General features: G+C 47.0%; 1 protein-coding gene across 1 annotated transcript; it reads right to left on the bottom strand.

Annotated features, from left to right (window-relative positions):
- Positions 1 to 119: 119 nt before the first annotated feature.
- Positions 120 to 25,393, bottom strand: sema4gb (sema domain, immunoglobulin domain (Ig), transmembrane domain (TM) and short cytoplasmic domain, (semaphorin) 4Gb). The gene is made up of 15 exons (XM_034569773.1): positions 25,240 to 25,393; positions 20,387 to 20,639; positions 12,295 to 12,443; positions 11,913 to 11,975; positions 11,506 to 11,604; positions 11,319 to 11,412; positions 11,007 to 11,120; positions 10,499 to 10,653; positions 7,381 to 7,556; positions 5,544 to 5,682; positions 5,219 to 5,441; positions 4,994 to 5,109; positions 4,463 to 4,617; positions 2,586 to 2,647; positions 120 to 1,937 (listed from the first exon to the last, which is right to left on the bottom strand). The coding sequence occupies exons 2-15, from the start codon at positions 20,529 to 20,531 to the stop codon at positions 970 to 972; spliced, it is 2,658 nt and encodes an 885-aa protein (XP_034425664.1). The 5' UTR covers positions 20,532 to 20,639; positions 25,240 to 25,393; the 3' UTR covers positions 120 to 969.
- Between the last annotated feature and the right edge of the window lie 533 nt (positions 25,394 to 25,926).

Here is a 25,926-nt window from a genome sequence, read left to right as displayed (position 1 = left end):
AGTCCACCGATCGCCGAGTACACATCACAAAACACAGTATTAACTTCTGTGTACCTGTTATTGATAAGGATTGATGCTGATTGGACGATTTGCAGTAGGGATTTACCGTTTTGTCGTGTGAGTTTGATTTGTCATATTTTGTGTATGTTAATTTGCTGTTGTCTTTTCCACGTGCACCTCAGACCGCCGTGAGCCTTTCAGTTGTCCAGTAGTCTTGAGAGATTAGTGCATTTCTAAGAAGTCAGCACTGTTGTCGGATGTGGCGAGTTGGGGCTGGTTCTCCTTGTTAGCCGTTAATGTTGTGTTTCTTGTTTTGGACTGTGTAACAGTTCGTACACGTGGCCATTCGTCATTCTTTCGCATTAAAAAAACCCTGGACGTCCGACATCGAGGGGAAAGAATCCAGCTCAATCAAGTTACTACGACCATCGGACGAGAAGGACTCGGAGAATCTGAGTCCAGTCCTGATGAGTCAAACCTTTCTTCCTCCAGACAGAGGAACCACAACGAAGTCATGGACAAAAAACAGGAACGTCCTCATTGTGACACACGGGGCCGGGCACGCTACGAGGAAGTGTTACCTCACGCTCCATACAGGGTTAACGTTACATGGCACTAAGAACTTCCTCAGCACTTCCCCAGGCTCAAAAAGACATAATCGCCTCCTGACCTTCTTTATTTTTTGACCTATGCCCCATTTAGCAGCTTCGCCTTTTGTGTGGTCCGACTGAGGAGCATTTCGTTTCCTCCTCGTGGTTATTTCTTGTGCTGTCGTCTTTGGCCGAATCGAATATCAATCTCTGGTTAATGTTGTCCATTGTTGAAGCGAAATCATGGGCCATGTGTCGCAGGAGGCTGAACATTTCAGATCAGGGGCTCCGACAGCAGCGTTTCAGTTCTCCCCACGACTACGGGTCACAGTTGGGGTAAAAATAAATAACTTGTGGGACAAAGACTGAGAGGGACGTCCTAGATGGAGCTCTCGTCCGGCTGCAGGTCCAGCTGTGTGTGTTTCCTCTGCTCCAGGATCCTGTTGAGCTCCTCGGTGAAGGAGTGGTAGAGCGGCGACGTGCCCTCGTGGTCGGCCTGCCGCAGCAGCATGTAGCTGTTCCCGTTCATCTTCCTCAGCACACTGGGCAGGGTGGCCGACAGCCCGTTGGCGTAGTCCATGTTGGGAAGGGGAGGCGGCATCGGAAGAGGAGGGGCAGGCGGAGGCGTTCTTGACGGCGACATGTTGCCCTGACCTGGAACGATCTGGAGGAAACCATCGCCCATGTCCGCGAAGTTTGGCATCGAGATGGAGAGACGCGCCTGGCGGCCGTTGCAGTGGCTGGAGATGGTTGTAAGTTCAAAATGGGAGCTCCTCTTTCTCTCGGAGTCGCCCAGGACCCGCAGCCCTTGCTGGGAGAACTTTCGGTCCCGAGAGGCCCGTCTGGTGCAGAAGCTCACGTAGAGCAGCACCACGCTCAGCACCAGGCAAAGCCCTCCGAGCACGGCCACCAGAGAGATGTACACGGCCTCCATGTGCCTGTAGGTCTGGAACTCGGGCCCTGGAGGCAGCGGGGCGGGAGGCGAGGGCAGAGGCTGCTCGGTGGGGCCGCTGGTGGAGAGAACAGTTGGGCTGGAAACTGTGGTGGGGTTGGTGGTGGCTGGGGACTCCACGGGGTAGAACGGGTCTGTGTGCACCCGGACTGTGTAAAGATAAACCAGCACAGAGACCGAGTTCTCCACGGCAAAGCAGCGGTAGGACCCGCTCTGCTGGGCCCGAGCGCCGATTATGAGGAGGCCGTCTGTGCCGATGCGGTAGCCCGAGGTCAGGTCGTACCCCTGGAGATCTTTGCCATTCAGAGTCCAGCGTGGCGTCGCCAGGTTGGAGCGTAGTTCACACTGTAGCAGCACGTCGTCGCCCGTCATCACAGAACGCCGCCGATGGACGACTGAGCGACAGAAACAGATACAAGAGACAAAAAAACAGAGATGAGATGCGGAGCAGAGACGGCAGGATGACAGAAATGCAACGGGACAGAGAGACGGATGGGGCGAGGGCGTCAGGTCGCCAAGGTTACGATTTCAAAGTGCAGGTGAGCAACCTGCGCGGCTCAACCCACCACCATCGCTTTCTATTACATTTGATAAGCCTCTTTAAACGTGGCGAGCCCTGCAATGCAGCCAGCACGACCGCCTGACCTCCACCGGCAGAGGAACTGATTAAAATGTGAGCGCTGGGACCTGGGGGATGGGGAGGGAACGCACACCCAGTGGAATCTCTTAATAGCTGCTAAGTGCTGGAGTTTTCCGGCAGAGAAAAGAGGGGTGTGTGTGTGTGTGTGTGTGTGTGTGTGTGTGTGTGTGTGTGTTGGACTTCTTTCACCCCATAATCTGTGTGAGTGTGTGTGTGGGAGAGAGAGAGAGACAAAGAGAGAGGGAGGCAGGCAAACTCACCAAGGACACTGAGCGGCAGGTGAGAATAAAGAATTAAAAGCAAATTGGATGTAGAGCAGTGTGTGTGCGTGTGTGTGTGTGTGTGTGTGTGTGTGTGTGTGTGTGTGTGTGTGTGTGTGTGTGTGTGTCTGTGTGTAACATACCGTTTCCTAAATTCTCCTTGCAGCCTCTGATCCCTCTCAGAATATCCTGAGTTAAGTTTGACCTGAAATAAGATGATTTAAAATTCAGTCACTGAGTATTTAAACACGAGGCACAGGAGATCGTACACAGGGTGAGGAGTGGGAACCAGAGAGGAAACATTCTCCATCAAACTTACTTTAATCAAGCTGCGGATTTAAAGGTTACAAAGTTACATTGTGTGGGTTTCCTGGTGAAAAGCACCTTCACGGCACCTTCACACAACCCCAGAGCTGTCAAACACCACGAGACCGAGTGAAAACAACGACTTAATGAGGCCGACACAGCGAGATTACACAACACTCCAACACATCTACAGTCAGAGGAGGGAAACACAAAGTTTCTGCAGCAGCAATCATTTACTTTTACAGTTTGGGCTCCACTGAGCCTGCAGGAGGCTCCAGGCAGAGCGACAGTATATTGAAAAGTCGTTTTTCTTTTTTTTTAACCCAGCGCAGCTCAGAATAATCCTGTTTTACTCTCGAGCCGTATTTCTCCAAGACTGATAACAGAAATAATGTCATTGCTTCAGAATGAAGTGGCCATTGTATATACGCTGTAAACCAGGATAACGTAAGGTTTCCCATTAACGTCCCCCCCGACTGTGCTGCTGCCTCAGACGCTCCAAAACAAATCCACAGGAGAGGCCGATGTGTCCAGAGCAGTAATGGAGATTAAGATGTCTGCTACTCATTCATGCAGAGTGAATGAAGAGGGGCACAAACAGCCCCCAGTGCAAGATGGAGCCAAAGTGTGTGTCTGGGTATGTGTGTGTGAGAGAGAGAGAGAGTATGTTTGGTGGGATGAATGAATCCCAACACTCCCAGTATCCTCAGGTCAAACAGTACACGACTAAAAACACTTTACAAGATGCAAGACTAAGAATTGACGATTTAAGTTTTAATAAAAAATGTCTTCCAGTGGATTTGACTTGACAGGATTCAGGTTCTTTCCAGAGGAAGAACTCAAACATTTTATTCAAGTAAATCTACAAATAAATTGACAAGTTTTTCTACTTACAACAAGTAATCGTCAGTAACTCCTCTTATGAACAGATAATGATAGTAAAATGTTGATTGTTGACAAAAACTGTAAATAAGGAAACAGTTTAAAGCCTGAATACTTAATTTTAAGTGTTTCTCTGTTTTAAATGCAGATTTAAGATATGAAAAAGTGTTTTTAAAAAAACGGAATGAGTTTCTCTAATTTCTTTCAGTGGGTTTTTAGAGGGTTACTCATTTGTAATTCAAACCTTCCCACTCCAGATGAAGCTCCCGCTGAGCTGCAACGAGCCGATGAGACAAATTGAGGTCGACCACATTGTCTCAGACCTGCTTTCATAAAGAGTCGGAAGGGAAAGTAAAGCGTATAAATAATTAATAAGACTCCAGGATTTGTTTTGGGCCCCGAAGGGAAGAAGTAAACATCGACTGAAAAGGTCGAGTTATGAAAAAGTGAACACTGTCAAAATGAATCATCTCTGTTTGGAGGTTTATTATTTTGAAAGAGGCTGATTAAAATAATAATAATAATAATAATAATAATAATAATAATAATAATAATAATAACTGCTAAACATTATCAACAGTTCACCATTTTATCTGGGCTGTAAAACCAGAGCTCTGTGGTCGTACGCCTCCGTCAACCAGAATCACAAGGTCACTGTGACCTTTGACCTCTAACAGCTGTCACTATAGACTCAGGATCTATGACGGAGTTAACGTCCCTGCCTTTCTGTCCAATCTCTGTAACTCCAGTATGATTTCATTTATAACCCAGTGAGCCTGTTTGTGTGTTTGCTTCATTACTGGAGAAATGTGCAGGTTAGAGTCCACCTCACCTCTGTGCACTGGAGGATATTTCTACGCACGCCCCCCCGTCCCAGCCGCAGAACGGGTCTCTGGCGAACACGCAGTCGTAACAGGAAGTGTATCTCCGACAGGCCGACATCGGTACCTGCACGACTCCAGAGTGTGAGCCGGCGTAGATGCTCCGCTGCGAAACAAAGAATGTTGTAATGAATTTCAATATAAGCAGCATATTTGGACCGTTTCGCACCAAATTCGAATCAGTTCATCCTCAAGTCCGACTGAACATTTGTACCAATTTTGCAGAAATTCCCTCAACGTCTTCTTGAGATATCATGTTCAGAATGGGATGGACCAACAAACCCAAAATATAATGGTGTTGCTGGTGGCCGGAGACATTGAAAATGATCTAATTTACTGATTCTGATTAATAAGTGAAAATCAAATATCAACATCATGTTTATACCGCATTTCTACGCAGCTAATTTATCAGCCACAGCTTGATCGATTATGTCATCGGGCCATTTAAACCCCGGTTAATTTGGGCGTGCATGAAAACATACCAGAGCCGAGGATATGACCAGGCTCTCTACGGGCTGAGGTTTGTCAAACAGTTGCAGCTCCTCTATGATGTGCATTTCTCCTTCGATGTCCACAGCTCTGTGCAGCCAGCCGTCATCTGCAGGAGGAGACACAGCCTCGTCAAACAGGACACTGGGAGAACGATACACAGACGTAAATAGAGTAGGTCTTAGAGTAGGTCTTTCCACAGGAGTCGTTGGACTCACCAGTTCCCAGAAACAGGACGGTATAAATGTTTCCATCCAGTGCCGGCTCCCTGTGCACGACTATCTTGACATAGTTGACGCTCCTCTTGAACAACAGGGGGCGCACTCCCACTGGGTGCACCTGGCCGGCCATGAGTGGATGCCTTCGGGCGAACGTGAGGACATTGTCTGGGAGGTCACGAGACGAGTTGATGCCCTGGGACCGGTGCCGATCTGTCATACACTGAGAAAGAAGTTTGTTTGAACGGGGGGGGGGGGGGGGGGGGGGGGGGAAGAGTCGGATAATAAAATGATCGTATGAAGAGGGGTTTTATTTTAAACTTACAGATCCAGGTCTCGGCTCTGGCACCTTCCCTGTGTACTCCCTCCACTTCGAGTCCTGCACCTCCATGTAGGGCCCCTCGAAAACCTTCTGCACGTCTGAGAAGGTGTACTGGCATATCGCAGAGGCCTTGATGTTCTTCCTGAAAGACGATACCCCACCCCGTCCAGAGGACACGCTCAGGATTAATGATTCAACGCTGAACAAACACTGGGAGGTTATTGTCTGAGGAGCGACTGCCACCGGGATCAGATTTCAAACACGGCGCAGATCGTCCGTGACCACGGACACTGACAGGCCTCTGAAAACTCTGCGGGTGTTGACGTTTTGTTTTTCATCACATCTTCCTCCTGGATTTGATCATTTATTTGTCTTGTATGGACACGTGGGAGTGGAGGTGTGTGATTCTCCCTCCTTATCTCCATCATCCTCCAGAAGGACATTTGTTTGGCAGATTATTCTCAGAGAGCTCAAATACCCCCTCCACTCCCTGTGAGTCAGAAATAAAACCCATTTGTGGTTTTCGCGAAGCAACTGTGAAAGAAAAGATTCGCTCGACAACATAACAGCAGCGTGAGTCTCGAGTCGGCAGCCAGGTGACCCTTAATCTCAGGCCTTGAAGGTAAGATTAGTAACGAGGGGGAAATGTGTGCGTCACATTCTTCTGTCCGTTGTGAGCCCACCTCAGCCTTCAAACGCATTCAAGTGAGGAAAGGGAGGTTGATGTGAAACCAGAATCTGTCTTTAAAGCTGGGGAGAGGTGTCGCCCGGGGGTTTACTCATTCATGCACACTTGTGACTAATGCACGGCGATGACGAGCACTCACACAGGTGTGTGTTTTTAAAAGGAATCCAACATATAGAAAGACAAGATGAGGCAGAGAGAGAGAGAGAGAGAGAGAGAGAGAGAGAGAGAGAGAGAGAGAGAGAGAGAGAGAGAGAGGAATAAAGAAACATGAGCTTGGAGACGACGGCTGCTGCAGTGAACGGGAGCATCGAGCTCGAATGTCAAATAAATAAGAAAAGAAACAAAGAAGAAACAGAGCATTATGGTCCATTTACTGCCGAGTCCTCTACATCAGAATCTAACCCCCCCCCCCCCCCCCCCCCCCCGGGACAGTTTTATGCAGCATGACTCTGCACATCAGCATAAACACACACTCTCATCGCAGCCGTCGTCCATCAGCTTCGACAGCAGCTCAATAACAACTCACCTGGAATTTGAAATAACAATTTGAATGATCTTAAATACCACTGACTAAATAAAGATGGACGACGCCTCTCCAACTGTGAATGAAGCCAAAGTATCCTGGACACCGGTGCTGCCATCTTGCACTGCATGGTGATGTCATTACGAGTCTGCACAGTACAGAGCGTTATAGAGCGCAGCATAGAGCGCAATATAGAGTTCAATATATAGCGCAAAGTAGAGGGTGATATGGAGAGAGAGCAGCATAGAGTAGAAGGCGGTAGGAGGACATATAGAGGACATATAGAGGGCAGTATAGAGCACATATAGAGGACATATAGAGAGCAGTATAGAGCACATATAGAGGACATATAGAGGGCAGTATAGAGCACAAATAGAGGGCAGTATAGAGCACACAGAGGGCAGTATAGAGCACATATAGAGGTAATTATAGAGCATTTATAGAGTGCAATTTAGAGTCTATATTGATATTCAGGCAAAACTATTGAAAGAATTCCATGCTCGGTCATGTTGGAAGAGCGCACCACCTAATTTGTGACACTGCACCTGCCTGGAATCAGAGAAAACGTTGTGCTACTGACGTCTCGACTGCATCGCTCTATAAAAGCAGAATTTAATGTCGTCTCTTACCACTCGAGGCCAAAGATGCCGTAGAAGATGCTGCTCTGAGCGTCCCGACCCTGCAGCACAAACACACTGCGCAGGATGTTGAGGTGCAGCTCGTATTCTGGGACTGAACAAACCATTCTGGCCTTGAGGAAGGAGGTCCACTTCCTCTGCAGGGTCCGCTGGCCCCCCCAGTCGGTCTGCACACAGAGGAGACAGCAGAGGAGCAAGAAAATCAATGGATGCCAAGATCCAGTCACTCACTTGAGATGATGTATTCTGGCATTTACACTTTCCAATCCCACAAATCCACCCACTCATTTATCACGTGTGCGTCGATGGCAACTAATCTGATTGTAATAAAAAATGACACACATACGTCCACAAAACGATAGGAATCAAATCCTGATTTACACCTAGTTATACTCATAGAGGAGGCGGGGAGAGAGAGGTAGAGTCTTATGTAAGTGGAGCTGAAACGTTAGACTTCTAACTCCGAGCACAACGACTTTAGCACATTTGCTCTAATTGCATTTCTGTAGCCATGGGAGGTGAGGCTGCAGGAGCTCTCTCTCTAAAAGAGTAATTTAGCACACCTCATTTAAAGTGAGGGACAAAGAGATGGAGTCGACTCAATTTTTTAAAACTTGTCTTTGTTTACGTCTTCTGCAGAGATCTGTCGTTCATCAGCTCGCTCTGCCTGCCTCGGCCTCGGCCTCACACACAAAAAGACAAAGCAGCTTAAAATCCACATGACACCGAAGTATCTAAAAACAAAACTGTCGGCATCAGGAGAACTTCCACCGAAAAAACACCAACTCAATTTGTAGTGTCAGAGAAAAGCAAAGAGAGGGAAGGGGACGGCAGATGAATGCGTCCACTTTCACAGAATCTCAAGAGAGCTGGCCTTGGCAGAGAGGGGAAGATGGATGCTACGGAGAAAACATCATAAAATAGTCCTATGGAGTTGGATGCCAGGTTATTATTGTGGGAAGAGCTGAAGGGATCCGATGAATCACGATCTGCGTCAATCACAGTTGGGTCAGCGGGTCGTAGCGACGTAAATCCAAGGGAATCCGAGAGTCAAGAATCCAAGGATAGCATCGTAAAGATATACGCCTGTAGATAAATTATCCCTGGAGATGGTGCTGTTGTGTAACGTGATGCTGGTTTCTGAAGTTATAATATAGAAAAATGACAAATTGTGCCGCTCATTTTCTTCGTTTATTGATAAATGGAACTAAATATAAAACGTCTAAAATGGCACAGATCTGCCTGTGTCACTGAAAAACACCGTTCTCTGTGAAACTAGGTTGTGATGGCCGAGGAAGTCGGAGACGAGCAGAGAAGAGGAGGAGGACGACTCGTTAGGCAGCTCAGAAAAATGGCACGATGTCAGCGGTTTCCAGAGGCGACTGCCAGGGGGCGTCACCGCCGGCAGATCTGCCTCCAACCGGCCTCCAACCGGCCCGGTGTCTGGCTGCCACGAGGGCCGAGCCAGGGAGCAGCGCGACATCTGCATGCGACGCTGTGGCCTACTTCAGAGTTATTAGACTCTCCAGTGCCCCGACAACTCCACAGAGCTGACGAGGAGAGGAGGCCAGACCTGATTTCCAGAAATGACTTCTTTTAGATGCAGGGAGGATTAATGGAACATGAAGCGTTTACAAGTTGTGAAGACAAATTCCTTAATTATTTCATGGCCTGCAGTTGTTTGTTTACCTTTTGAGGGGGAAAAGTGCCTTATTGTAAATGAATGTGCGATCCCAAGAAAATGTTTATTTAAAGATGACGGATTTTCATCAATTTCGGTGGGAATGTTACGCCAGATGATTCCTCCTCGAAGCTGATTGGTCGCTCTTACAGAGAAGGGTGTGTCTACCTGCTGTTTAACTATATGCTTGTAGCGAGAGCATGTATAGTGTAAGTGGTACTGCCTGCCCGCTGAGGCTGGTAAAACGTTTATGGATGTTTTAATTTGCTCAATTTGATGCACAACAAAAACAAACCACTCACGGCTGTGAAAGACAGAAATAAGCCCCTCTCAGTTACGCACCTTGTTACATAAATGCGATGTCATGTTGTCACTTTCACGAGTCAAGGTCGGACCATGTAAAATTTATATTTCAATTTAATCAAGTCTGCACTGACTGGAGTCGGATGGAGGTGAAGGCTGCAGCTGCACAAGGAGAAACAGGAAGAGCCTGAACTCAAAGAATCCAAACACCGAGAATGAACTGATTAGAGTTCTTGCAGGAAAATCACAGTATATTTCAAAGTGGCATTGATGAGTAGATCAATATCCAGCAGAACGCGTCAGTTGCAATAAACATGAATATATAATATCGATAGATGAAGCCAGAAATGTGATGTATTCCAATGTCGTAAAAGGGGCTATAAACTGAAGTGGAGCAGCTCCAGGAGAAGCTGGGACACGAGAAATGAAATCATAAATCTGTGGAATTATCATCTCCAGCTGGTCCTGAAACAGAAAAACGCAGCCAGTCCCTTTGTTACCTGCCAGAATCACTGTGCACTCACTGGTCCTGGCAGTTTAACTCACTCTGATTGGCTGTTAACACCGACAGCCAATCAAATCTCTTCTGCTGCGAGTTCTTTTCACCATCTCCCCCAAAAGGTGTAAAATGTGAAATTCTTGTTTCTGTCATAAAAACAGTCGATTCAGCACAGCAGCAAATCTGTGATGTGACGGTAATTACACCAGCATGTGCAAGATAAAAGAAACGGCAGGGAGGAAGAACGAGAGGAAGAGGGACCTCGAGGAAACGGGCGCTGTCTGGACCGGAGATGCTGATCGCAAGTGAAATGAGGTGAGAGGGAAAAAGAGGAGGAGGAGGAGGAGGAGGAGGAGGCGAGGAAGAGGGCGAGATGGCAATAAAGGCAAGGGGGGGGGGGGCTGCCATTAGAGGTGGAGGTTGGTGGGCTTGTACTTTGCCTGGCAACAGTGAGAAAGAGAAGAAACCAACAGAGACGACAAACTGCTGCTTCATACAGTGAAATGACCGGAGGAGCAGAACGGCAGCTGAAAGCAGAAAACCTCCATCTACACTTTTCTGCGTTGGAGACGTAAAAAACATTAAACAATCCTCCCATCTTCATTTTTCGGCTTCCGCCCTCTGACCTTGCAGACTCGGGCGACCCTGGACACCTTGGTCTGGCTCGGGTAGGCAGCCTGCTCCTGGCTCCTCTCCGTGAAGAAGAAGTAAATCTTGTCGTCGTCCCCGATGGAGCTGTTGATGCTCTCCTTCAGCAGCACCGAGCCCACGAAGTCCGCCTCTGCACACACACACACACACAGACACACACACAGGCACACACACACACACACACACACACACACCAGACCTATGAGCAGCCTGCAAAGTGTCTCCTTGGAAACTAAAGACAGTGATTTGCTTGAATTGCCACAACTGAACGAGTTAGAGCTGCAATGCGGTGCAAACCTTTTTTTTACATGATATTCATTCAGTTTCTGTTGTAAAAGCTAAACGTCAAAGTAAAAAATGTATAAAATGTCGACGAGGTTTGGTGCATTTAGTGATTTACTGCAAGTGACAGTCGATAAACAAGTGTGTGAAGTTACTTGTTGTTTATTTATTTAAAAATGTGCTTTCCTGAGTTGTACTTACCCAGAAGCCACCGGGTCGGGGCCTCCTCGGTCCGGAGCGTGGGGAAGGGGAAGTTTCTGCGCACGTCTGGCGAGCTGCGAAACTCGTACTGAGAGGCCGTGAACATCTCCCCGTCTGATAGGCAGATTAAAAAAAAGGTTTGTTAGTGGAGCGACATCTGAATCCATCCTGCAGCCCCCCCAGTACAGGTCTCTAGGTAGACCTCCTCCATGTTAGTGGACGGGACGTGGACCAAGCCAAAAGGTCAAATAAAGGTTTCTGTGAGATGGTTTGTGTTTTTTGAGGCGTTTAGAGGTAAATTAGGGAGCGTACCCAGGAGGAGGCCGGTGTATCCCTTTGCTGGGTCGTAGGGACACCGGTCTCGGCCCTCGTCAAAGCCCGAGGAGAAGCCGAACCGCTCCGCGTCCTAGCGAAGAGAGCAGGGACAGCGGGGAAATTCATTATTTCATTTGAAATCCCGCTCGTGAGCGCGCTGAAATCAAATCACAAGAGCTCTTACTATGTAAGCGCAGAGAGGTCTGAAGGCGTTTGTTCCGCAGGTGTAGAGGTGAGTCTCATTGAATCGCTGCAGGAAGCGGATGTGATTGAAACACTCCGTCTGCAGAGGACGGAGAAAAACAAGTTATTTCTGGCTCAATAAAAAAAAAAAAAAAACCCAGAGAACAGTTACCTGCAAATCCACTTCACGTTGAATTGAATTGAATTAAATGTGCAACGCTCAGGCTCCAGTTTAGTTGCTCAGAGTAGCAGCAGGAGTGGATTAGTAAGCAACTGAAAGGATTACACGTTTTCTCTCTTCCAAAGCAGGAGTGTTTCATTTATGTTGTCTGATAAGAAGAAGTGGCAGCAGAATAATATTGATAATAATAATAGTAATAATAGGAGCGTTGAGCTGCAGCCTCGTACCTGATTGTCTCTTCCTTTGTTCAGACACATCTTCTTCTGTTCAGGGGATGCATCCCAATCAATCTGCACACAACAGGGGGTAACGAAGGGGGGGGGTCAGGTAGCTCAATAAAAAGAAATAAATAGATCTCGGGATAGAATGTGTGCGGAAAAACAGGAAGCGAGAACAGGAGGTAAACATAGTTCAATTCTCCGGCTGCGTCACAGAGTTGCGACGCTCCCCAGTTTAACGCCTGCTGCATTTAATCCAATATCCATAAAACTGGAGGTCGCACAACGGGATCTGCTCAATCTGCTCACAGCTATTATTAGTCTGTCCTCTTTTACCACTGGTGTAAATGGGGTTTGCTGGTTTCTTTTTGTGTGGCGTCCGTGCACTCACTGTGAGGTTTCCAGGTGTGCCGATGTCGGAGGTGTTGAGTGCGTACAGAGCTCCTCTGCCGCCCACGTACAGCCGCCCGGCCTCCTCCTCCAGCAGGAGGGTGCTGTAGTTCTGGGAAGAGCCATTGAAGCGAACGCTGCCCAACAGACCTGCAGAAATATGACACGCGTTACGGCAACGGTTTCACCTTTGCATCGACCGAACCTGCGTGAACAACCCTGCATTTACAAAGTCTAATCTTAAACTAAATAAATTAGCACCCCCCCTTTAATAAATAAGCCCCCTTTGATGTCTGTGTGTGCACGAGCAGACGTTTCTCTTGATTCTACACATCCAGCGTCTACACACCTCAAAGGCTGAGCGTGACGAGATGGGGGTGTAACTCGACCCCAGATGGGGGTGGTGTGTGTGTGTGTGTGTGTGTGTGTGTGTGTGTGTGTGTGTGTGTGTGTGGGGGGGGGCTCAGGGTGATTGCTGAGAGGAGTGTCGAGACAGAAAGTGGGGATGGGGGATGGGGGGGGCACGGGGAGGCAAAAATTCAGGGCATTCAGCAGGAATTGTGCCCCAGTACTGCCAGAACACATCAGTGGTGCTGCCACATCATCATCATCACCATCATCTTCATCATCACTGCTGTGTGTGTGTGAGATGGAGGGTGAAGGGGGTGTCACACAGTAAATGGGCCACATTAAGGTTAAATCCGTGTCTGAATATGTCTCTTATTTATCATTTGTCATATTATTTAATGAACCCATCACATAACAACTGGTCCGGAGCAGTGAACCACACGTGTGGAACGCAGCCCCTCAGAAACGGGGTCAGGCTGCTCTGCTGCTGTGAGAACGTGGAACGGAGGGTTTGGTTTAAAACGTTTCCCTCCGAGCAGAAGAAGCTTCACAAAGTTTTAATGTCTGATTGAACGAATGTGACGGAAAGAAGAAGAAAACCCACACACGCAGAGAGAACAGCTGCATTTAGAGAACAGAATAAACGAAGGTATCGACAGTGCAGCGTATTCATCTCCACACATCCCTCCTCTCCCTCCTCTTCCTCCTCTCCCTCCTCTTCCTCCTCTCCCTCCTCTCCCTCCTCTTCCTCCTCTCCCTCCATCTCTTACTGATGACAGTATGTTCCAGCTGCCAGTAATAAGACAACCTATATTTGTCGCCTGGCAGATTGATTTGCTGTGGTGTGACGGCCCCGCAGGCCTGTCGCTGGGAATCTGTTCTCCTGTTCATTGTTGTTCTGACGGAGCGAGGAGGCTCCACTGCAGCGAGGGGGCGGGGGGGGGGGGGGGGGGGGGTTTGCTGAGTAATAAATATATAGATGATTGGCCCGCATGTTATTTTCCATTTTATACTCCGTGGTTCATTAATTACAGCAAAATATATAGAAATAAATCTGGGTCAAAGGGAATAAAAGTTCCACTTCCTCGTTAAATGACAACAATAGATGTATTTACAGATTTAAAGTCTTCTCATGACTGGTAAACTGATTCTGTGTGACTGGTTAAGTTCCCCTTTATAATTCAGGAACTACTTCAACAAAGAGCAGAGCCAGACAATGACCTGAATATTAAAAGGTTTTGTTTACTGGGTTTCGCATGACAAGGTTTAGTTGGTACCAAAAAATAAAAACAGGGGAACGTGTCCAGGGTCCCACAGACCGAAGTAACTTTACGTTTTCTTGTGGGAAATTTAATGAACGAGACATAAGGAGACAGACACAAAAAACACACAAACAATTTGACAGGTCCGGTGATGCTGTCAAAGCAACAACAGTGACCGACAGACTGAAACGCCACTTCCTGTTTATTCAAAACAAACACACACACGTTCATCGAGGCTTTGATCTCCATCTACTCATTAATCCATTGCTCTGATTCACACACACACACCGTGATGATAATGAGGGTGACAGCGAGTTTCATCGTGACACCAGACGCTGAAAACAGTTTAGAGTTTCCCCCCCCCCCCCCCCCCCCCCCCCGGGACATCACATACAGGACGTTGTCTTCCCCACATGGCGAGCTGCCCGTCTGTCACATGGAGGCTCTGGGTGATGACAGCAGGAGCTCCTCGTCTCTCAGAGGACAAGAGACTGAGTCACCTTCCTTCCTCACCGACTACAGGGAAGCTCTCGCCGGGCAATGATTAGGTTATTATCATACAAGACTGACACCGCGCATATATATTTATAACTCCTAGTCGAGGAAACGCTCCAGTAGAGTTTAAAATAAAAAACTAACTCTGCACATTTTAAGTCAATCGGTTGTTCTTGCAGATTTAGAGAACGTTTCAGATTTTCCAACAACATGCAGATTGTGTTCATAGGTTTGAATGGAGACTCTAGATTCCCTGTAGGTGTGAATGGTTGTCTCCTGCTTTCAGAGACGTGTGGGCGTGTTGATGAAGTGTCTGACACGCGACTGATGTGACACTGAAGAAGAATTAAAACAACTCAGTGATGAAGAAGAGGAGCCGTACACGTAGAAGACGAAGACGTGAACTTGGAAAGAGGCAGAGATTCCAGATGAAATCAGTTCTATATACTAATTTGAATCAAAGTGACAGATGTGTGGAAACTGTGTGTTTGTTCAGGACAGTCGGCCTCGGTCCGATCTGAGTGAGCAATGAGCTTCTCCTCTGACGCACAAAGGTCAGGACGTGCTGGGGGGGGGGGGGGTTCATGCAGCAGAGCACCCTCTCCACACATGCACACAAGAACACAGCAGACAGAGCATTTATCAAAACACTGCAATAACCTTCATATCCGTCATAAATACACTGAAATGTTATTTATCTGACTTTTCTACTTCAGTCACTTTACTACAACTGCTTATGCAACCTCGTTCCCTCGGCTTGTGTTTACTTTTATTATATTACTTTATTATACAGTTGCATTTTATTTGATATCTGTACATTTTCCTTACAACAGGCGATTTGAAGACACTTCGTGATTCGTGCTGTGCTCTCACAATGACAATAAAGGCCTTGAATGCACAACAACACAAACAGAGGGTGACAGAACAAAAATGCTAAAACACGCAACACAACACAACCACACGTAAACACACACGTGAAACCCCGTCCCTGCGAGAACACTTGCAAACACAACGCCGGCCCAAGGCCGCGACGAGCCGCGCTGCTCCTGACTCATCCCACAGTGACCAAAACGCCTCGGTGTCCTATCTTATAAAAATAGTGGTTGCATGATATAACCAGCCCGGCGCTGATGAGAAGGACGAGGGTGACGAACACAATGTCCCCGGCCCCGCGGCGGCAGGGCGACCTCGCTGTCACACCCGGCACAATGTGACGGTGTGTGTTGCTCCGAGCCTCCCTCCATCTTTGGTGACAACACACTCAGACGTGCGAGAGAGAAAAACCAACGATGAGTTAAAGCTGAATAACAGAAGGATGTTCAGATGTGTTCTAAAAGCATGTGGAAAGAGAAAGTACACACGACAGTATTAGAATGACCTTCGCCAGAGCTGAACAATCCTGAACCATCGTCAGGTTCGGGTGGAAATGTAAAATGTAAGAAAAAGGCAAACGTTCTGATGAAATAAAAGGTTTATTTGTCATAGAACGTAGTTAAAGAAAGCAAAAAAACACAACAACACAATAAACAGCTTTCAGGCCGGAGAGAACACATAACACAAAAGGTCCAAGTCCTGTTTCGCCATGTTAAAGAAAGTGAAAACAAAATCCCTGCATCCGCCCATTTATCCACATCTTCTCCAAAATTGTACAACTTCTGCCTCGGCTCATTTCCCACCCTCCACAAAAATTTCACGGAAATCAGTCATCCTGCAAAAACGCCCAAAAATCGACTACATCTGGATTTTTATCTGGATCTGCACCAAAGTCACTTATAAGTTTAACTCTGGTGACTCTGGTGAAACTAGTGAAGGACGCTCATCAGCAGAGGGAAACCAGGAAGTTAAGTAAGTAGCAGGAAATGATATAAAAAAAAACAACAAGGTCAAAGTCCACAAACACAACGAGTCCGACAAAAGACCCACAAAGAAAAATCCACATCAACACACAGACGGCAGCAGAGTCACGACACTTGAAGGTTAACGTTTGGTTTAGGGCCAAAAAATGAATTGAGTGGTTTTCAGTCAAATTCATGAACAATGAGTTTTGGCAACATTATTAAAACTGATTTCCAGAGAAACACACACACACACAGACTCACACACACACACACACACACACACACACACACACTGTACCTTGTGCTTTGAAACAAAATCAATGAGGAAAGTCAACAGAGCGCTGAAGTGTGTCAGAGGCTGATTTCTGTTGTCCTCCTGTGTGTGTGTGTCTGTGTGTGTGTGTGTGTGTGTGTGTGTGTGTGTGTGTGTGTGTGTGTGAGAAACATCTGCCATTTTTTCCAGTGTGCACACACACACACAACTCTTATCTTAACCATAGTTACTACTTACATAACCTTAAACTTAACCTGAATCTTAACATGAACCTTAAACTAATCTGAAAACATAAAAAGCGCACACACACACACACACACACACACACACACACACACACACACACACACACACACACACACACACACACACACACACACACACACACACACACACACACACACACACACACACACACACACACTCTTCACACTTCATTTCAGAGTGAAGAACTTTCAGTTACTCAGAAGATCTGTGTGTGCGTGTGTGTGTGTGTGTGTGTGTGTGTGTGTGTGTTGTGTGTTTTCACCACAGTGACTGTGTCTCAACGCTGAGCCGTCACAGGTGGTGCATCCAGAATGTGCCCAAACATATTTGTAATCCTCAATGTGGGGTCCAAGTTAGAGAGTAAATCCACTGTGTGTTTGAGCATGTGACACACACACACGCACACACACACACACGCACACAGACACACACAGACACACACAGAGATTTGGGAACAAATGCTGGAAGGAAAGCCTGACTTAACTTCTTTGAACAGTGTAAGAACTGTCAGCTGTTGTCAACTCTGTCCACATTATATAAGCATCTCTTGGTTTCTGTACCAGGCCCGAGAGCCAGGGAAGTGACTCTGTGTTACGTAAGAACGAACGCACAACTGGGTGTCCTGCTGAACCACAACACAAGACAACGTGCGTCTCCTCAGTTAGTCCGTCCTATTAGTCAAACCGCTCAATCCTTCAAGGGTCGCAGGGGGAGCGGGAGGCGATCCGAGCTGATAACGGACGCCCTGTCAATCACAGGGTTCGACATATGAGACAAGAACTTTGGAAAATGTCGCGAAAATTGGGTTCTGGCATCGTTTAGGCACCAGAGACATTTTAAAAAAGGTATCGATTTAGCACCAGAGGCACAAAAAGACAAAGTCTCAGACCCCAAAAGGCCGACACCGATAAGATTCTGTCGGCGCCGCACATCCGCGCTGTCACAGGGGAACGGGATCTAATCGTCATGGACGTCTTTGCCGATTTAAGGGTTCGAAGCGTGAAATGTCGCCACAGAGGAAAAACAAACAACGGCGTCACGCGGCCGAGTCAGAGATTAAACAGCTTCCGTCAAAGCGGCCGAAGCCGAGTTGATAATGTGGGTAAATAATCAATGTTGTCTGTGTTCAACACGCTGGAGACGCAGCTGCTCGGGCGTTCGCCTCAGACAACAATGGACTTGGCTGAACAGTGAGTTGTTGAACCGTCGCTGGCCCCTCGGATTCTGTGATCACCAGACGAGATGAGAAAACACTCCCCGTGCACAGGAAGGCAAAGTAACAACATGGAGCCTCACGAGCGAGACCTCGACACAGCAGCAAGTTACAGGGCATCAATATTTCACAACTGCATTACTTCAGGTCTGGTGGCGGAAGAAAAAAGCAGGCAAACATCAGAGTTCAGAACTCGGTCAAACATTGACAACACAATCCAGTGAAATCGGCTGAAGCTGCAGATGTACGACTGGACTTACAACTTTCTCTATTAACTGATAAATGGTCGATGTCTTGTCAACCAATCAACAGTTTCCACACGAGGACGTTTCCAATACGCAGTTTGTGTTTCATATCTGAAGAAGCAGCAGGAGATCGGTCCTCATCACCAAAAGCTCTGGAATGTCCTCGTCTTGTTGACATCTTCTACGTCTGTGTCTTCTCGTCTTTTATATCATTTCGAAATAACAATTTTTTATCCCGGTCCTCACTCAAACGCCTCAAAACGCAAATCACGTGACGTGGAAGGGAAATGAGACTAAAACAGGAAATGAGGCTGATTTGTCTTCCTGCTACTTTCACTTCAAACTGCATCATCTGATTTTATCATCGAGGCGACATGTTAGCAGTTAACAGCATTGATTCATTCTGTCCTGATAAATATGAAGCCAGGACGAGGATTCACTCCACCGCTTTCCTCTCTCTCATCGACCTGAGCTCCCTCTGATGCAGCGCGTCCTTGCCCTCCCGTCTGTAAAGCATACGGTAAATTAACGAGCGCCCCCCCCCCCCCCCCCTCACCCCGGCTGAGAGACACGACATCAATCCTCCCACAAAGTCTCCCATAGGTGGCGACACCCACGTACAACATCTACGTTATTTCCATATAGAGCAGCGCACACACGCAGGCGGATGTGTTTCTACAGGGAAAGTGACATCCAAATACCCCCCCCCCCCCCCCCCCCCCCCCCCCCACCACCACCACCACCACCACCACCACCCTTTTACTCAGACACACATGGAGACAGATGAGACGCATGCTGACACACGTGCACATCCTGCACGCTCACATGCACTGACACGCTTCCCCTGGTGGGTAGAAAGTAGGTCAAGGACAAGTTTGTACGAGGGCAAAGAGAGAAAGCCAAGATGTGCGACGAGGCTGCAGCACAGAAAGTGGAAAGCAGAGGATGTATGATTTATAATCCGAGGCCGGGTCAGAGACGAGTAAATAAATAGCCGGGGACGATTCAGAGCTTTCAGAGTAGACAATGGATGCTCTTACAAACTTACTGTGATGCTTCACGACTGAGGATCCTTTTCATTTGGCTGATAAGTAACGGTGGATATCAGCAAAGTGCTGGTCGCCTGTTTATTCAGAGTTTATTACTCCTGAATGCATCAATGGCACCAAATCTATCACTGCACTTCTTAAGAGGAGCCGTTCTCCAGATGAGGTTTGTGGAAAAACATCATTCTGACTGATTCTCCCGTCGTCTCACTCTCTACAGCTCTTGTGAAGCGGCCCTGTTCCTCCACCCGTCCTCTAATAATACTCGTCCTCTGAGGACCGGAGAGGGGGGTGGAGACAGATGGAGTGGAGGTGCAAGAGCTGGGGCCGGAGTTCCCTCCTCGCTGCAGCTGCAGTGGTCGCCTCTGCCGCAGTGATGTGGAGCGGGGGGGGGGAGGAGAGGGGGTCGGGCGAAGGTGAGCTGGTGTGGTGAGGCAGGTACAGGGGGGGGTGGGAAACGCAGAGGTGCTGATTATATGTTTGTGTGAAAACCCAGTGTCCGAAAAACACGTGTGTTCAGCAGTATTTTGTGCACGGACACTAATCAGGTGCACCGAGCTCAGGTCCTACGAAGGCCTCCTGTCTGTTGTTTCATTAGAAGTGTTTGCTGAGCCGTGTGATCTAGGACAGGGCTTGAGAGAGACGATTAATAACTCGGAGCATAAAGGAGCCGTCTTCGGGGCCAACTTCAAAATCTGTGCCACTTCTTTAGGGGGGGGGGGGAGGAGGAGGAAGCTGCAGCAGCATCAAATAAGGACAGCGAGGTGAGGGCTTAGGCACGTGTTTGCATGGATGCAACTAAAATTGCTTAAGTTAAGTTTGTTTATTTGTTTACAAACTGGCAAATTGTATTTCCAGATCCTGTTTGCTGAATAAAACCTGAAAACATTCTCAGGCAAATCCTTGACTTATAAAGAACATCATTTATCAACGATGTCTGATAAATAATTACATCCTTGGACAGACAATAGATCTGAAACTAAGCCGCTGCTGCAGGTCCAGATCCTGACGAGGCAAAATGAGACTAAACCACAATAACATACTTCACTTAACACAGTATCCTTGTCTCCTGAGTGAAAGGAAATGTCTCTGTACCCCCCCTCACCTTTGGAGAAGACAGTTGTCCTGGGAGTGACGTCCAGGTCCAGAGACGGGCTGAAGGGGAAGGCCCACAGCTGCGACAGCCTGGCGAGGAGCAGCGGGAGCAGCAGCAGGAGCAGGACGGGTTGGACGGATCTCTGCTCTCCCATGTTTACCGCACACAACTAGGTCCAATCAGCCGCTTGTACACAACGTGTGAGGGAGAGAGAGTGTGTCCTGAGGTCGAGCAGAGAGATGTTCCTCCAGCTGAGACGAGTCTGGGCAGCAAAACAGAAAACAGAGTGTAAATACATCATGATGAAGGGAAACTAATAAGATTCTTGCAGGTACAAGTGGTGGACCTCGATATAAGAAAGGTAAAATACTCCACTGCAATTAAATGTCTTCCATTCAAAGTCCTGCTGATTTATATATTTAGTTGGAGCTAGTTTTAACTACACTGTCAGGGGGTCACTATAGAAATCTGAGGGGTCATATGAAGATTAATGAGAGAAGACGATGTTCTGCTCAAGAAATCTGCATTCAGACTTTTCTGTAACATTTACCTCTTCAAACCTGCATAGTTATTTAAATGAAACTATCTGATAAGTTAGTTTTCATTTTGTTCCTTTTAATAAATCTGCAAGTTCATTTATTACCTAACATCTAACTCTAAAATAATTACAGCAACTACTGTCCAGCCGTCAGATTAACGTGGAGTAGAAAGTACAAAAGAAAATGCAATTCAATTCATATTCTGCTCATGTTCAGGTTCCTCAGACTGTCCATTGCTGCAGCTCCTCTTTTCAGCCTCTGACTCAAACACTTGGTTTTAGCTCCTCGCAGGTGTTTCAGGAGCTTCGGTGGTTTGTCCCTTAACAACAGACTTTGGGCTTTTTATCTTTGCTGAACTTTATCATTTACAAAAACCTTCAGAACACACAAGAGGAAAGAAACAGAGAAAACATCATACGTCTCCTTTAATTGATGAAACACCTTTAACAGGTCATCAGCACAAAGCTCTCAGAGATATTACACGTACTCATCTACCCTGATGTCTGATTAACGATGTCTTCATGATATTTCATAAACACGTCCAATGGGAACAAGGAACTCAGGTGAACTTTCCTCAGGTGAACTCTCCTGCCGACTTGAAAACAGGAGCAGAAAACCACTTGCTCATATGCATGATCACTCTCCGACGACAACAAGCAATCAGCCGAGGTGAAGGAGCAAGTTGCCGTTACATAAAAGGCCACTTAAAAAGTTCTGGGAGTTAAAAAGCCCCAGTGATGTGATACTACAACACACGACTTCATCTCTTAATTAACAGTGTGCACGGCGGAGCAGCATGATGGGTAATCTGGAGATTAGGCCCGGTGCCATCCGTACGCTCTCCACCTGGCTGCTCGCTCCCCGGCTCCGTCACTGATCAAAGGGTCAACACTGGGATTCCCGCTGCACGACGCGGTGACACCGGAGAATAACCAGTTTAATCTCCACAGCTGCTGCTGCTAATCACTCATCGGCGTGAGGCACGGCGAGGCTCGTGACCCTCGGCGAGCGGGTCGGCTGCTGAGCGTTCAAACCGGCCTATAGGAGGAGAATCAAGTGTCTTACGTTCATTCAGGATTATTTCTATTTCTAAATGTTTCCATCGTCTGCCAACACCCACACAACTAGGTTTTCATTCAAGAAACGGTTTTCAAACTAAAACAAACTGGTCCACATGAGGGTTTTGGCTCTGTGTCAGTTTGAATCCCAGTCCATGGTGTGGAGGAAATGAATACGAATTCTCAGATCGAACATATTGAAGCAGGAAATACAACAGAGACAATAACTAAAAATAACAAAAGAATATAATCGAGAATCCATCAGAATATATCAGAGTTCTCGACAGCACGATGTGACGCAGAAGTCTGACGAAGACGAGTTCACTCCTTCAGAGATTCATGTGATTCTATCGTCAGATGTTCAAACACTCGCGTTCCACACTGGGTGGAATCAGGGAACTCCACATCGTGACCTGAAAAGTCCGTCCAGACTAAAACCCAGAGTTTTCAAACTCAAACTGGGACCAGCAGCGTTTCCAAACTGGTTCAGCGGCTCTAAAGCTCCGGAGCCGTGTGGACCCCAGACGTCTCCTGGAGGAGTTCATGCGTTTCAAACTGAAATGTAGGAGTATGGACGTAGCTTCACCTTCAAGCTGGCGAGATCTCGTCAGCTGCTGCCCTCACAGCAAACACACAATCGTCTCAACACATCTGCGTTTGCGTTTGTGTGCGCTGTTGTACGAGAGCTGGCGCTGACGGCTCGGTGTTGCCTCGTTGATGAAAGCATGGAAACTCCAGGAGGGAAAAGTAAACACATCTGCCTTGACACTGGCACGACGACGAGCGTGTCACGCATGACGGGAGACGAGAGGAATCGAACAAAGCAGCGGGCGGCCACTGAAACACCTTTCACTTTGCAAAGAGTATTTGTTTATTCCTGTTTATTGATCCGCAGCGTTGGGCCGGAGACAAGTGTACTGGGACATGTTAACCTAGTTCCAGTGATGGTCTCCGCTCGCTGCTGCTCATCAAACAGAAGGAAATAAGGTCGCTGTTCACCCACAGACGAGGTTATATGAATATGATGAAGCTGTTTTCCATCTGTCAGGGAACGATATGTTAAATAAACCAGCCTGACCTTTCTGCAGAAAGATCAATAAATTAGTTTTCGGTGCTCAGAGCCTGAATTTGAACACATTCTAATAGAAATATGTGAAATTAACTTCACGCTTGTACAGAGGTCCTTCACTTAAAGAGGACTTGTAGGAGACGTTTATGTTGTTTATCTCAAGAATCAGTGTTTCTTCTCTGTGGTGAGGCGTCTGACGTCAGATGGTAGTGATGACGCTACTCGCACGTGTTTTTTCCATGCGAGCGCGTGTCAGGATGATGTGTTAATACTGAGCCTGACATTTCTGCAGAAAGATCAATAAAAACAGGTTGAAATTAGAAATTGTCTCTTTTATACTAATACATAACCTGTTTTAAATATTATGTGTTTAAACAAATCTGCCTCTTAATAAAAACACTCACGTTATGGAAGAAGTTCTGAGTCTGGACTTCTTTGGACAAACACTTAATTTCCACGACTCTTCTTCTGCCCAGTTCCTGTGTTATTATTGAAATCATCCAGCGTCTGATCTGTATTATCTGTTTTTCCTGAAAGTATCATGGGATGGAGGTGTGAGCACGGAACTGTCAACCAGCTGATCTCAGAACAAACAACCGTTCACACCTACAGGGCAATTAACCTGCTTGTCTCTGGACTGTGGGAGGGAGTCCCCGGAGGAAACCCACGCAGGCAAACTCAGCTTCCACAGGCTTGTTGCTGTGAGGCCACAAGGTCGACCGCTGCGCCACTGTGCCGCCCAAGTTATGATGCACAGGGAAATTGGCTTTGTTTTTAAAGTCAGAAGGTTTTTCCTCCATTAAATGAAGGCCTGGAACAAATAGCTATTTTCAGCCAAAACCAAAGGGAAATAAGCATCGTTGATATTTAATCTAAACTCGTGTGGTTGAATCTGAAACCACCAACAATCCGAGACCCGGTTGTGATGCTTTGTATAATTCTTCAGAACGATTCTCTACATTGTTTGTTTAAAATATCAAAAGATTAAAATTTTACCAGACAAAGTGTCTTGGATCCTCCAGAAGTGGGACGTGCCGAAGGGTCCTAAGGGTCAGAGCTGACCAGGACATTGCCTGATTTACTCAGGATTCTAGAACAATCTGACGAAGTTGGGGGACACACACTTGAACGTCTGATGTCAGATGGTAGTGATGACGCTACTCGCACATGTTTTTCCAGGTCATTTGTGAGCAAACTGAATCTTTGCCATTTTGAAAAGAACTGCTCACAGAAGTAGTTTCGTCCCAAACAGAGACTCAAACTTCAGAGCACGAGAAAATCCTCCAGACGTACGAACAGGTCCCGGAGGTTTGTTGCGTCGACTGTAGCTCCGAGCTCATCGTTGCTTTACAGCTCAATGACTTCACGATCTTGGTTCTCAGCCCGATCAGCTGGTTCCACATTAAACGCAGAAGCAAACATGTTCACATCCTTCTGTTTACTTTTCACGTCCTGAAACCTCTCGTCAAACGCCCGGAGGAGTTTCACAAATCCAACAAGTGACAGTTTATGAGGACATCTTGTTTGAGGACGACGCACTAATGACAAGGAACAATCCTGAAGAAGCATCAACACGAGACGAGAAGAGAACAGGACATTACAAACAGGCAGGTTGAAAACGTGCACTGACCAAGTCTGAAGCGATAAGGAATAAAGAAAAGAGAAGATAAACTAATTGTTTTATTCTCAAATGAGCTAAATAACAGAGAACCGACATTTAAAGGAAACTTCTTCCGATCAGAAGAAACATGAAACCTTGTTCCCCAACTTCCTCTGACACAAAGGAGACAACAGAAATGATCAGATCACAGATTCTCAGTGAAGAAGTTAATGCATTGGAGAATAATTTGAAACCAATGAGACGTCACAGATGTGGAGCGACCGACCAAGTCCAGATCCGCAGAGACTCCAGGATATGAATGGATGAAGAATGTGTCTTTAAGTCATTAGACACAGTTTGTTAAGAGTCCGCACGCGTGCGCTGTGGATGCGTAAAACCAGCGCACCTGTGCGACCTGGACCGGACTGCAGCACCGAGAGAGAGAGAGAGAGAGAGAGAGAGGAGGCTCAGCACTGCACAATGTGTGTGTCCGTGTGTGTGTCCGTGTGTGTGTGTTCACCTTCAGTCAGAACACACACATGTGCGCAGGAGAAAAGTGGGAGAACGTTGCGCGTGAAAAGACGACAAACACTCACCTGCGTGTTTTTCTGGAGTCCGCGAAATAAATCCTCGTCCTCGTGTCCGCGCAACACTGAAGCTGCTGTAACACTGCTGCTGCTGCTGCGGTTACCCAATGCGCGCACACACACACACACACACACACACACACATACCGTATCTCTCTCTCTCTCTCTCTCTCTCTCTCACACCACCCCATCCCTCTCCCCCCCCCCTCTCTCTCTCTCTCTCTCTCTCACACCACCCCCTCCCTCTGCCCCCCCCCCCCTCTCTCTCTCTCTCTCTCTCTCTCTCACACCACCCCATCCCTCACCCCCTCTCTCTCCTCACACCCCCCCCCACCCCTCTCTCTCTCTCTCTCTCTCTCTCTCTCTCACTCAACATAATTGTGCCGAATACATACTAATATGTATTTCAATTAGACTTCATGTAGCTTTATTACATAACTTCACGTTTAATTAAGTATATTTCTCTCATGTAGAGTGAATCAAGTGATTTGATTAAATAAATTAAACTTATACATATAAATTAACATTGAATTTATGTAGTAAAGTTACATGGAAAATTCCATATGAAAGTGAAATCCATAAAGTCAGTGTTTATGGAGCAAAGGTGCACGTTCCTGGTTTACTGTTTAAATTTGAAAATACAAAACCAACTTCTCAAATGTATTGATTTTTTGTCTGCCCTTCTTTTGAAACATT

The sequence above is a fragment of the Hippoglossus hippoglossus genome, chromosome 19 (genome assembly GCF_009819705.1).
Source record: "Hippoglossus hippoglossus isolate fHipHip1 chromosome 19, fHipHip1.pri, whole genome shotgun sequence".
NCBI lineage: Eukaryota > Metazoa > Chordata > Actinopteri > Pleuronectiformes > Pleuronectidae > Hippoglossus > Hippoglossus hippoglossus.
The sequence above is the reverse complement of the archived record's forward strand: the minus strand, read 5'-3'. Positions and strand labels throughout refer to the sequence as shown.